This window comes from Petaurus breviceps, unplaced genomic scaffold (genome assembly GCF_028583685.1).
Source record: "Petaurus breviceps papuanus isolate PSGF00001 unplaced genomic scaffold, PetGlider_PUasm1.0 545, whole genome shotgun sequence".
Classification (NCBI taxonomy): domain Eukaryota; kingdom Metazoa; phylum Chordata; class Mammalia; order Diprotodontia; family Petauridae; genus Petaurus; species Petaurus breviceps.
The window spans coordinates 2,990,534-3,003,482 of record NW_027186366.1 but is presented as its reverse complement, the minus strand read 5'-3'; the positions used below and the strand labels follow the sequence as shown (position 1 = coordinate 3,003,482).

The following is a 12,949-nucleotide window of genomic DNA, read 5'->3' as shown; positions in this document are numbered from 1 at the left end:
ACCTCAGCCTTTTGGGAAATGTCATTCATATTTGCTGGAGTTGGCTCTGGCAACAATTATGGACAGTGGAGAGGATTTGGCACCTGAAAGAATTTTTCCTTTTTAGTATTTTCATGAAGATGTGATGCAAATGCATAAAATTTCTGCCCCTTTGATAGAAGACAAAATTAAGTCTCCACCCCCCACCCCATACATAAGCAGGGATTCCACTGAATGACAAAGTATGAGAGCCTGAAGGAACCTCGTGGATCAGCCCAACCTGCCACATTATGACTTCCCCTGACACGGCCATCCTTCTCCTACTTCAGGACCTCCAGTGGTGGGGAATTCACTGCCTTGGAATGCAGCCTGCTCCACTCTTCAACAGCTCTAATGGCTGAAAAGTTCCTCCTCATGTCAAGTGGAAGTCTCTCCCTTTTCCCTCTGGCAAAAGGCACTAAAAGTTTAGCTCTTTTCCCATACAAGAGCCCTTAAAATACTGAGCCGTGTAACTACAGGATCTCAGAGTTGGAAGGACCCACAGACACCTCTCACCCATGTCCTACCTGAACAGGAGCTAAGTACCCAGTCAGCTGACCAGCCAGCCTCTTACCCCTAGTCCTCGGCTCTCTCTTCTCCCCAATTCCTTGGAGCATTGCTTGAATGATGGATGGGCTATGAGTCCTTTTGAAATCCTGGTTGCCCTCCTCTGGACCAGATCCAGATAACCAATCACTGCCCTCCCCAATCTGGGCGCAGCCCTCCAGCTCTGTTCTGACCAGGGCACAGCACAAAGGAGCTGTGTGTGACTGCCTCCTTCTGGTCACCGTGGGCACTGCTGCAGCCCAGGACGCAGGGCTTTGTGGGGGCTCCATCATCCTGGTGACTGAGCACTCCAGTTCCAGCTCTTTCTCACCTCATCCTCCACACTCTCTTCTACAATGGAATTTCCATTTTTCTCTATTGATTTGGTCCGTTGTTCTTGCCTTTCAAAATGGACCCTCTTGATTTCAGCCTGTTGGCTTCTTCATTGTTTTAATACTCTAAATATCAGGTCATAGGGGAGGCAAACTTCGTGGTTTATGGTCCTTCATTCTTTTCTCTTTTTTTTGCTTTTTGGAGGGCAGTTGGAATTAAGTGACTTGTCTAAGGTCACACGGCTAGGTTTTGTGTGAAGTGTCTGAGGCCGGATTTGAACTGACTCCAGGGCCGATGCTCTATTCCCTGCGCCACCTAGCTGCCCCTAAACCTTCATTCTTTAAAAGAATGGAAATCCTTCATTCAGCTTTAGGATTCTGCATTAATAGGCAGGCCCATTGCAACAGAATGACCCTTGTGTTTTCCTGTCAAATTTCCAGTACGAGGTCTTGACAAGCATCAGTTGGTGATTATGTCTGGGAATCTCAAGGTTCTCATTTCCACCAGAAAATCCCCGTAACTAACACCCGTGTCCTTGAGTTATCCTCATGAATAGGGGGTGTGTGTTATTAACATGAGTTCGTGAGCCAAATCTGAGGCCGATGGTTTCTCACAGTGTCTTACAGAAACTCTGTGTCAGACCCCATGGCGCCCGATGATACCTGCTGGACACAATGTGCTGACCAAGAGCAAGTCACATGTGTGGAGGCAGAAGACCCTACAGGTGTATCGAGGCCAAGTTACCCAGAGCATATAAGAGACAGCCACCCTTGCACTGGTATTCCCCTAAAAATGGGAAACACCAGGCAGCCAGAGGCCTGGAGTCAGGAAGACAAGAGTTCAAATCCAGTCTCAGACACTTACTGCCTGTGTGACCCTGGGCAAGTCACTTAAACCCCATTTGCCTCAGTTTCTTCAACTGTAAAATGGGTACAATAATAGCACCTGCCTTGAAGGGTTGTTGTGAGGATCAAGTGAGAAAATATTTGTAAGTGCTTAGGGCAATGCCTGGCAAATAGCAGGTGCTTAACAAATGCCTAGTCCGACCCCCACACACACAATTTGGTTATAACGGAAAAGGCTGTTCCCTTCTCCTTCACTGGACACCCCGCCCCCCCCTTGACCATACCTTGTAGCTTATGTGCCAAGAAAGACAGGCCAACAGTGGAGTTGGGGCGGAGCACACCACTGCAACCTGGGCAAGCCAATGCATGGCTCTTGGCCATGGTTTTCTCATCGTACAATGTTGGAGGGGGCACTGGGGTCCTAGTTCTCCAGAGGAGAAGCACAGGCCCAGAGGAATATTTGAGAACAGACATTTTACTGACATCCCAGGTTAGGAAACTCTCCATTGCTGGAGATGGGCCAGGATCACTGAGGGGTTAGGGGGTTGGGTCACATACACACAGGTGTCTGTGGTGGGGCAGGCTTTCCTTGCTGCCACAGTCCCTGACACAAACTTAAAAGCACTTCTTGACTGGTCCATTTCCTGTCTCCACAGCCAGCTCTCTGGGCACCAAATCACCCTATGCCTCTCACTATTTAATAATAATAATAAATTAAATGTGATTGTTCAGTCCAGTGTTATTTTGTGATCCCATCTCATCACCACATGGTCCTAGATTGTTCTGTGTCCTGTGGGTTAGTCTCATGTCTCAACTAGTCTTCCAGTTACTTGAGGTCAAGACTCCCTGCAGAATTCTTTGATTCATGCCTTGGAATTTGGCTTTTATTGTTTTTGTTTTTTTTTCACATTGTTTCATTACATTTTCCTTCACATCGCTGTCACTTGCCAATTCCCTGGTCCAGTCAAACCCTTAATTAAAACTAAGAGTGGGGGCGGCCAGGTAGCACAGAGAGTAAGAGCACTGGCCCCAGTGTCGGGATGACCTGGGGATCAAATTCGGGCTCAGATACTTAGCACCACATCCAGAAATAATAACTGGCCGTGTAACCTTGAGCAAGTTACTTAACCCCGATCGCTTAGAAAAAAAAAAAAAAAACTAAGAGTAAACAACTGACACCCTGACCGGGTTTCACAACATATGCCCCATTCCAAACCCGTGACCCACCACCTGTCCTCTGGGGAGGAACGCTGGATTGGGCGGAATTCTGTGGGCTTTTAGGACTGTTTTTTCTTTCCATAGTTGGGGTCACAGAGTTCTCTGGAGTCGGTTTCCTTTTTATTTTTTTTTTCATCAGTAGGGGTAGCGAGAGGCAATGGAAGGAACACTGGTTCTTCCCAAGTTAGAGAACCTCTCGATGAGCCTCCGTCACACGTCTGTGAAATGAGAAGGTCGGAGAAAAGCTAGCGTAAGGATGGGGAAGGGGCCCGAGGAGCGTCGGAACCAAACAGCATCAAGAGTTTAAACACCAATAATCACAGGAACAATTTACTGACTTAAAGGAGGAAGGGAAGGAGGTTCAAAAGCAACCCTAAAGCGAGATGTGGCGACACGACCACTGCCAGAGACGTAGCAACAAGCAGCCAAGGGCGGACTGAGCGCGCAGAACCCCAAGGACAGAGCCCAGGCACAGACTGAAGTCGCGCCCGGGTTCAGGTTCCTCCAGAGTGTGGGCTCTTGGGGAGTGGGACAGCAGAGTGACCCGTCCAGCGCCCAGCGCAGGGCCCGACGCACAGCCGGCACGACTGGACAAGCTCTGAAATCCCTTGTCTTCCATCTCTGAACCTCCGGAACGCCCCACCCGACACCAACACCTGCCGCACAGCGCCAAGGGCGTCAGCGGACTTGGAATCAGACCTGCGTTTATCGCTTACTTTCCAGGTGACCTTGGATAAGTCACTTCTCTCTGGGCCTCAGTTTTCTCACCTGTAACAAAAAGACCCTGCCCGAGCTATATCTGAGGTCCTCCTCATCCTTCCTTCTGGCACCTAATATATCCCATTATCGACGGCAGCTGTTGCAGCTATTACCCAGTCCACGGACACCCACACTCCCCAGTTTTGTGTTTGCGGCCCCAATATTGCTGCTGTAAGTACTTCGGCCTGTCTTTGATCTGCTAAGGGGCAGGTGTCTCAGGATGGGATCATCAAACCAGATGAGATCACTTTGCGAGCCTAGCTCCAAATGACTGATCAAAACCCAGCTGTCTTCTCCACCAAGAGCTTACCTGGGTTTCTGCCTTTCCACAGCCCCTCCACCACTGGCCTTTTCCATCTTTTCCCATCTCCTTTGGGCCACCTTTTAGGCTTCTTTTCTAGTGACCATTTCACCTAACACCCTGCTGAATAGGTATGCAATCATCACACAAACATGGGCTGACCCCACCCAGAACAAAACCAGGCAGTGTGGGTGATGGGGAGAGCTTCAGCCTTTGGGTCAGGTGACCTTGATCCTGGCTGGCTCACTTGCCAGCTGTGTTGTCCCTTGTCCTTGCCAGCTATAGGGAGGGAGTGAGCTGTTCATCCCACCTGCCTGCTTTGGGATGTTGGGAAGGAAGGTGCTTTGTAAAGCTCCCAACAGGAGACCACAGGACTTGTTTTTAGAAGAAGCTGCCCTTTGAAAGCTGGTTCGTGGTAACCCAGATTCCACTGGCATTCACCCTTTTGGTCATATTCAGCAGTGTCCTGGAAAGCTCCCACCTCAATTGCTCAGTTGAACGCTTCCCCTTCTTGCTTGCTGCCATGGTGGTTAGATCCATGAGCATGCTTCTTTGATTTTTTTAAGGATACTTTTCAAATTGCTCTGGGGACTAAGCCTACTTTATATGAAATCTACACTGCTTTAAAATATTAAAATATGCAACCCTCTCCAAAACAGTGCAGAAGGCAGGAGAGAAAGACTGTGAGTGGTCTGTGACAGAGCAAAGTGATGTGATTCCCCATATGGACATCACATGGACTGATGATTTAGCTGAATTAATGGGGGGGGGGGGTGGAGATCTGATATAAAGGGCAGAGAGATATTTGACAGTGAAGAATGAACCTGTTTGGGATAGTCCTAAAGCACCTACTTAAAGTCTTCCCTTCACTTAAAATGTAAAACTTCTCAAAATAAGAGCCTGACTTAATTGCAGTCAAGATAAAATAAAATGGTACCCCCTAATTGGTGTAAATTTTCTTATTTGAGTCAACAAGCGTTTAAGTACCTCCTATGTGCCAGGCTGCCCTCAAAGAACTTACATTCTTATGAGAGAAAAACCCTGAAAACAACTATTTACAATCAAGATACATACAGCACATTCTCAAAGGGAGAAAGGGAGGGAGGGAAATTTTTTTTTTTTAAAGAGGAGAGAAGGAAGGGAGAGTAGGAAGAAGTGAGGGGAGAGAAGTAAAGAAGGAAGGAAGGCAGGAAGCCAGGGAAACCTGGAGGAGCAGGAAGGGAGGAGGGAGACCACTCCATAAGGTCAGAGTTCAGAGCTGGAAGGGACTTTCATGAATATATAATCCAACCTGCTAATTTTACAGAAGAGGAAACTGAGTCCAAGAGAAGGGAAATTACTTTCCCATGCTACACAGGCAATGACAGTCCTGGATTCAAGTCCTTGTGAGTTGTCTACCACTGAAAAGTCAACAAGAACTTGGAGATTTTTATCTTCACAAAAGAAACCTTTGGCTGACAAGAGAGTGAGACGTGAGGGCCAAACTGAATGATGACCATTTTCCTATAGTATTGAAGTGCCCACCAGAAATTATACACCAAAGCCCCCTCCCAGTTGCAACCTGCTAGAAGGGGACCCCTCTCAGGGTCCCTGGAAACCACCTAATAAGCCATAATAGTGAGGGAACGTTTCACCTGTGTTGCTAGAAACATGCCCCAGATTCAGGTCCGTTTATGTTTGTATCCAGGACCTTGGTAGGTAAACGAGGCTTCACTAGAAATGGCATTAACGGAATTACACCCCCGTTGGAACCACATTTTGTTGATTAGCAACACCTAACTCTATGTAAGTGTATCTTACAGAAGACTCAGGGCTGTCTCCCCTACTGGGGAGGCAGTCACCAGCTGGTTAATAAACATCCTATCAAATTATAATTGGCTTTGCTGTCCTATTTCTTGGATGTCCACTACAGTATTTTCTTAACTCTTTCCCATTTTCTAGTCACCATTTTTAAAGCTTAAGGCTGGGAGGCAGAGTGTTGTACTATTGGAGGCTAAGAGGCAAGATCTAGGAATTGCCCACCCACCCCCACCCCAAAGATGTCTTCATTTAACCATCCAGTCAGTAACGGGAACAATGGCCCCCTGGGAGCCCTGATGGTTTTTGTCTTTCTTTGTATGCCTCATGCTTAGCTAGAACCTGGCCTACTGTGGGCACTTAATACATATGGGTTGACTAGATTTACTGACTTGTAAAGGGCCTTGGTTTCAGAGTCAGGGGCCTGAGTCTGAATGCCACCTCTTCTGCTGTACCTACTACCTGTATCAGATGCTTAACTCACCTCCCTCTCTGAGATGCAAAATGTTTGGTTCATTTCAAGGTTGGGTCTGCCTTCCTCTCCTGCCCAAACCAGAAGGGCCATGGGTGCTAGGGCTTGGCACGGGAGCTGTGACTGGCTGTCCATCCTGACCTGAAGTGGCCTAGGGGCCACCATATTGGAGAAGGATGGAATGGGTTGGCTTTCATTCCAGTGTACCTCAGAACTCCTAGCTGCCTCAGCCTCCCTAGGAGCAAGGATGTGAGGTGTGGGCATGTCTGCATGTTCTTCACCCATAAAATTACAGGGCTAAGCTAGAGAATCTCCTTGGTCTCACTGTCCTCTCTTTTTATGCTGGTGCAATTTCACGGAAAGGACTCACTGGTCAAGAGAGACAAGCACAAGTAGATTTTGCCCCCATCGGCTCCCAAGAAAGAAGACTGGGGTTCAGAAAGGAGAGGCGGGGGGCGGGAGGGCAGGGGGGGGGGGAGAACACACACACACAACCAAGGGAGCTAGGGAAGTCTTCCCAATGATGGCAACTGACCCCACCCTTGAAGGAAATAAAGCATGCTAAGTGTGAATGAGAGGTAGGACATGCCAGATTAGGAGTACCACAAGAGAAGGAAGGGAAATCAGCCTTGAAAAGTTACTGGGGACACAATCAGGTGAGAGAAAATCACTCAAGGTGTGAATCTTCAAAATACCATATTTCTAAGCATCTATAGCAAGAACAGAATATTTTGACTAACTGCTTCATTCAATCAACAAGCATTCATGAAGAACCTACTATGTGCCAGTCTCTGTGCTAGGCCATGGGGAACTAATACCCAAGAAAGCCAGATCCTGCCCTCCTGGAGTTTCCACTCTCCTGGGTCACCTAGTGGGTTAGCTCAATACCATTCCTCTTCATGAAGAACTTAGAGGTGAAACTCCTAACAACGCAGAAGCCCAAATGATGGGGATGAATGCAGAGCTTCGAAGGATCAGTGTGGACATCTTTGTCTACTTATAAGGAGTCTAGTCTGTGAATGGCTGAATCTTGTGGGGGAATTGGGAGAACCCAATACAGGGGAGCCTTTGGCACCTTCCCTTTGCAGAAAGACAGAATTCTGGGAACTGTGGAATAGAGAATCCTATCTCTGGAGAACTGAGCATGGTCTAGGGAGACAGGAACAGAGCAGGGGAAGAAGACTCCAGCTATGAAGTGCTGAGGGTAGGATAGAAAAGGCTAACAGGGCAAAGGGCCCACTGGAGCTCAGAACCAAGAATTCTCGGGGGCTAGTCCCAAGTGAAAGGGACCACAGAAGGAGGGGACACTGACCCCTCCAGTTCAAGCCTGGAAGCTAGGATTAAGTACCTACTGTGCACAGCTGGTCAGGACCCTGACCTCAGGGAGCTCCCAGCTTGGCCATCCCTAGAATGCGGTGCAGATAAACCCCACTAATGAGGACCCATGCACTCACCACCGCCCCTGATGCACCTGGGCTTCAGCACTGGGGGGGATTCTCAGGCTTTGGAAGCTCCCTGGCTGTGCAGCCACTGCTGCTTCTGCCCTCCTGGCCTAGGAAGCTCTGTTCACCTGGCCCAGGCTGCCTGCTCCCAGTTCAAGCTCCTCCCCTGCCCAGGTTGGGTCAATTTGCCAGCTGAGGGCTGCAGTTTGCTCAATTCACATAAGGGATTGAATTAAAGAACTGGTCATCTCCTCCATCAGAGTCTACTCTCCTTGAGGGCAGAGACACAGATGTTTGGGTTTGGGGGGTTGTTTGTTTTGGGGAGCCAGGGGTGAGAAGTGAGCTGCAGGAGTTCTTTGTCATTCCAGCTGTAAGTACTGGGGCCTGGCATTTATCGATTAACAAGCACTCAGTTAATGTTTGTACACTGACTGCTGCCTGCCTTCCAGGGCTCCTCTTCCCTGACCAACCCCTAGTCCATCTACTCTGGCAGTTTAGGAAAAAAAATCCCAGTAAAGAATGAAGCTGAGAGGAAGATTTCATCTCCATGTCAGTAAATCTCCATCAGAGCTGACTCAAGGTGCCTGGTGGGGAGGGGAAGGGGCTTCTCCCCCCAGGAAGTGGTCCAGCTAAGGTTAGATGGGGACACCACAGGGGACCTCCTGAGGACTTTGTAGAGGGTACTGTTGGTCAGGGCTGGATGGATGCCTCAGAGAACCATCCAGCTCTGAGATCCCTGGGTTCTGTGTTTCTTTCTGCCATGGTCAGGGAGCTGTTAGCTGAGCTCAGAGAACAACGGAAGAGAAAGAATGGGAATCTATGGTCTGCAATGAGCCTGAGAAGGCTCTGCTGAATTTCTGGGGTCTCTTTAAGACTATGTGGACAGCTCCTGAACAGAAGAATACCCAGTCCTTCAAGAATGTCAGAAACATTAGATTCAAAATGGCAACAGGAGGAAGATTAAAGGAAGGGAAATGTTTCTGTTTAGGGGAATTGGAAAGATAGCCCCTCCTCCAGGGCCACTTGGCCCAAGGCCCACTCACAGGCAGATGCTGCTTTCCACAGAAGGCCCAATCCTCCTGTGAAAAATGCCATCCTCTGGCAGGCTTGGGAGAATGGAACCCTGTTTCCCGCTCCCCCCCTTCTGGTCCAGCACAGGGGCCTGATCCCCAAAGTTCCCAGGAAGCTTCCCTTCCTTTGGCTGGAGTCCCTTCATTGATAGAAATAAACATAGGCCAGTCCCAATTTCCTTAACACACCATCTGAATTCCTTCAATGGTTCCTCCCAAACTGATAGCAGTCTTTTTTGAATAACCACATTGGATTGATTGCTTCAGCAGCTAGGAAGAGCCTTTTCCCCACTAGCTTAGCTCCAAACTGGAAGGCTCCAAAACAGGATCAGAGAAAGGCATTAATGGAGTGGAGGTGTGGGGGACACCTCCTTACCCTTACATTCACTGGTGTGTAGCATTCCATAAGAAGCAGGATCAGGGGGCAGCCAGGTAGCACAGCAAGAAAGAGCACTGTGTGGGGATGACCTGGGGATCAAATCCAGGCTCGGATACTTAGCACCCACCCAGAAACACCTGGCCGTGTAACCTTGAGCAAGTTACTTAACCCCAATTGCTTAGGGGCAGCCAGGTGGCTCAGTGAGTAAGAGTACCAGCTCCAGTGTCAAGATGACCTGGGGATCAAATCCGAGCTCGGATACTTAGCACCACACCCAGAGATAACTGGCCATGTAACCTTGAGCAAGTTACTTAACCCCGATTGCTTAAAAAAAAAAAAAAAGAAGAAGCAGGATCAGGATTCAGAGCAGTAAAAGCTACTTGGACATCACTGGGTCCAACCATCCCAATCTAAAGATGAGGAAACTGAGTCAAGGAGGAGGACTGCCCAGCTAACAGGGGCTCTCGGCTAATAGATGTCCAGGTAGGATTTGAACTTGGGGCTTCTCGACTTCCACTCTGCCATGTTAACTCCCCAAAAGAGGTAAGGCACATGCCAGGTACTGGTCTAAGGACTAGTGATGAATACACAAGCTTACCTCTAAAAGGGGAAGGCAAGAAAGAAGGGGGAGGCTGTCCAAGTCAGGGGAGAGAGTCCAGTTGGTAGTATAGTGGACATGGTTGGGACCCATCGTGAAACAGGGCTCTGGCCAAAGACTCCCCAGCAGGCCCCAGGATTTGTTGGAAACAGGACAGCCTCATTGGTGGTGCTGGGTTACTAGGCAGTGGTTTCCAGGGTATGTATGACCCTAGAGCATAAAGGCTTGACATACGCATAGAAGACTCCTTTTGAGAGGAAAACTTTTACTGAGTCAGGTACTTTCTTTTTTCATCTCATATTTACTGGTATCTTTTGTTTTTACATGATCCTCATTTCCAAATACCTTCTTCCCTCCTCCACTACTCAGAGGTCTACACCCCTCGTAACAGAGATTTTAAATGAAAGAGAAACAGCAGACTCACATTGACAGTGTCTAACCGGCCACTCGATATTTCACAGAGAAGCCCCCCTCCTCTGCTGATGATGATGACGGAGAGATGAATTCTCCCAGTTCTCCAGGGCCAAGCTTGTTCATTGTAAATCAGAAAGCAGATCACCCCCAGAATGGCAGCGTGGTTCTTCTCTTCCATTTTCATCCAGGATGCCCTCAATAAATACACAGCTAAGGATATGATCACCATTGAATCTAAAGTCTAACACTAAGTATAAAATGTTCAGGGGTTTGGTTTTTTATTTGTTTGTTTACAGATTCAAATCCTTTAGAGATGGAAAGGACTTTAGAAACAATTTGGTGATAGTGCTGAGTTTCTTAAACTGGGGTCTAAGAACTTTTTTTTTGTATTTTGATAGATGTTTCCACATCATTCATTTCTGTTGTGTTGTATTTTACACATTTGAAAACGTTATTCTGAGATGGGGTCTCTAGATTTCACCCAGTGGCCGAAGGGGTCCAGGACCCAGAGAAGGTTAAGAACCTCTGAATGATGTGACTTGCTTATGCTATGGAGGAGGGCAGACACATCCAGGGAGGCCCAGGGACTTGCCCAGCCCCACAGAGTAATAGGTGCCCACCTGGGATCCAAACTCTTCAGACACTACAGAATATGCACATTGGTTTCCCTCCTTTTCTCCCTCTCTGTAATATGCACCAGCAATACAAACCAAAACAGTCCCAATGATTTGAAGTATTACTTTTTTTACTGACAAAAATGGTGGGCCCAACAAGCTAAAAATCCTAAATCCCAAAAGACAACTGTCACATTCCTCATAAAATTCTTCTAAAAATCCAACACAAGATATGATTTTATCTCATTATATTTTAGATACTGAAATGTCCTGGTTCATTTCTAGGCCATTAAATGCCTCCTAATTGATATCACCCACAGTCCAACTTTCTGCCTGCCTTGAAAATGCCTCCAGGATAAAAATCACCGAGACAGTGGGTGCTGATTACTCACTAGAGAAGTCTGGCTATGAAACAGGAGATAAACAGGACAGTAGTTCAGCTCATTTCATAAATATTTATTAAATGGAAACTACCTGCCAGGCCCTGTGCTTGGACAGGGATATAAAGACAAAATGGAACTGCCCCTGCCCTCAAGGAGTCTACAATCTACTGGGCAGATAAAACATCACTCCCTTCGTGGCAGATTGAACTTATCTGTATAAGAGGAGCAAAGGGCACATTCATACAACCAATCAATGAACAAGCACAGACTGGGCAACTTCCATGGCATAGACTCAGGGCTAAATGGATGAACTGTCTTTTCCCCAGTGAGGAGATTAGTGAGTGGGGAGGGGGAGGAGAGTCAGCCTCCCCACCAGCTCACATACCTCCTCCACCTTCAACACCACCCCCTCTTGATACCCCTTGGTAGAGGACCAAGTTCTTTGCTTCCACAAAGTACTCCTGAGACCATGGCCTTCCTCAACTGGCCTGGCCAACTTCTGAACTTGCCGATTGCTCTTCCACACTGGTCTAGGGTCATGTGTGATTCTTTCAGCCAACCTGTTTCAAGTATGGTGTCAGTTGCCTTTTATCCAATGGCTGAAGTTCTATAACCTTCAAACTGATCACAGATTTATTCACTCATTGTGGTGACCTTAAAGGAAAATTTCTTGACATTTAGATTATATTTTGTGATTACATTCTGGAACCATTGGTTCAATTAAGTTGACTGGGCCTTCCAGGATTATGTTAATGGAGATGGGTGACTAAAACACTCTCTCCCCTTCAGATGGGATCATCTTTAGAGCTGGGAAGGACCTCAGATGTTTCCTGGTCCTTGTTTTACAAATAAAGAAACTGAGACCCAAAGTCAAATTGGTAATGAGTGGCACAGGAGATGGTGCTGGGCTAGGGAGAGAGACTCCTTTTTCCTCTAGGAAAGGATTAGAATAGTCTTTGTGAGGAGAGAGGCTAATGTGAGAGAGAACATCCAGGCAGTAACAAGGGTCCAAGGGTCAGGTGGGCACAAATCTGTGCTGGGGATGATGCCCCTAAGATGCATGGGCTGTCTTTTAGTTGATAAAAAGAACCAAGCTGACTCTGCTGCTTAGTCTTCACATGAGTGATTAATGGTTTTTTAAGCAGAGCTTTTCTGGGATCACCCACATCCATAGAGTTAAGAGTCTCAGTGGACAGGAATGACCTTGAGACCAGTAGAGGGGGAAGGGACCTGAAGGTTTAACAAGCCTAACCAGACCCATCATTCTACAAAGAAGGAAGATGAGGAGATTCTCAGAAGACGTTGAAAATTGTAAACACTTAAATTGTAATTTTCAGCCTAACTCGACTGTTCACCAACAAATATTACAGAATCACAGACACCAAGCCAAACCTGAATAGAAATCCCCTTTCCAAAAGCCCAGCTAAGTGCTCATCCCCTTTCCCTTGAAGATCATCAGTGATACGCTACTCACTACCTCCTGAGGCAGCCCAAATTATCAGGAAGTTGTTCCACAAATTCTGTTCCTTACTTCCTATGAGGCCTCACAGCATAATAGGAAGGGCAGAAGATTTGGAATAAAAGGGCCTGGGTTCAAATTCCAGCCCTGCTCTAATCAGAGGCATGAGCATCTGGGGTGCCAGGAAAGGCTCCCATGGAAGGGGGCACTGGGAGTGTTTCCGAAGGATTCAAGGGAACTTCAGTGGGAGAGCCCTCTGGAGATAGGAGAGGGAGCAGTCAATATGGCAGGACCATGGAGA

General features: G+C 47.5%; 1 protein-coding gene across 4 annotated transcripts in view; it reads right to left on the bottom strand.

Annotated features, from left to right (window-relative positions):
* Positions 1-12,949, bottom strand: part of NEXN (nexilin F-actin binding protein) — a 47,030-nt gene that overhangs the window by 24,486 nt on the left and 9,595 nt on the right. For all 4 annotated transcript variants that reach the window (XM_069102235.1, XM_069102237.1, XM_069102236.1 and 1 more), the window contains exon 2: positions 3-83. In XM_069102235.1, the coding sequence (XP_068958336.1) occupies positions 3-29 (27 nt within the window). In that variant the 5' untranslated portion in view covers positions 30-83. The remainder of the gene's footprint in view (positions 1-2; positions 84-12,949) is intronic.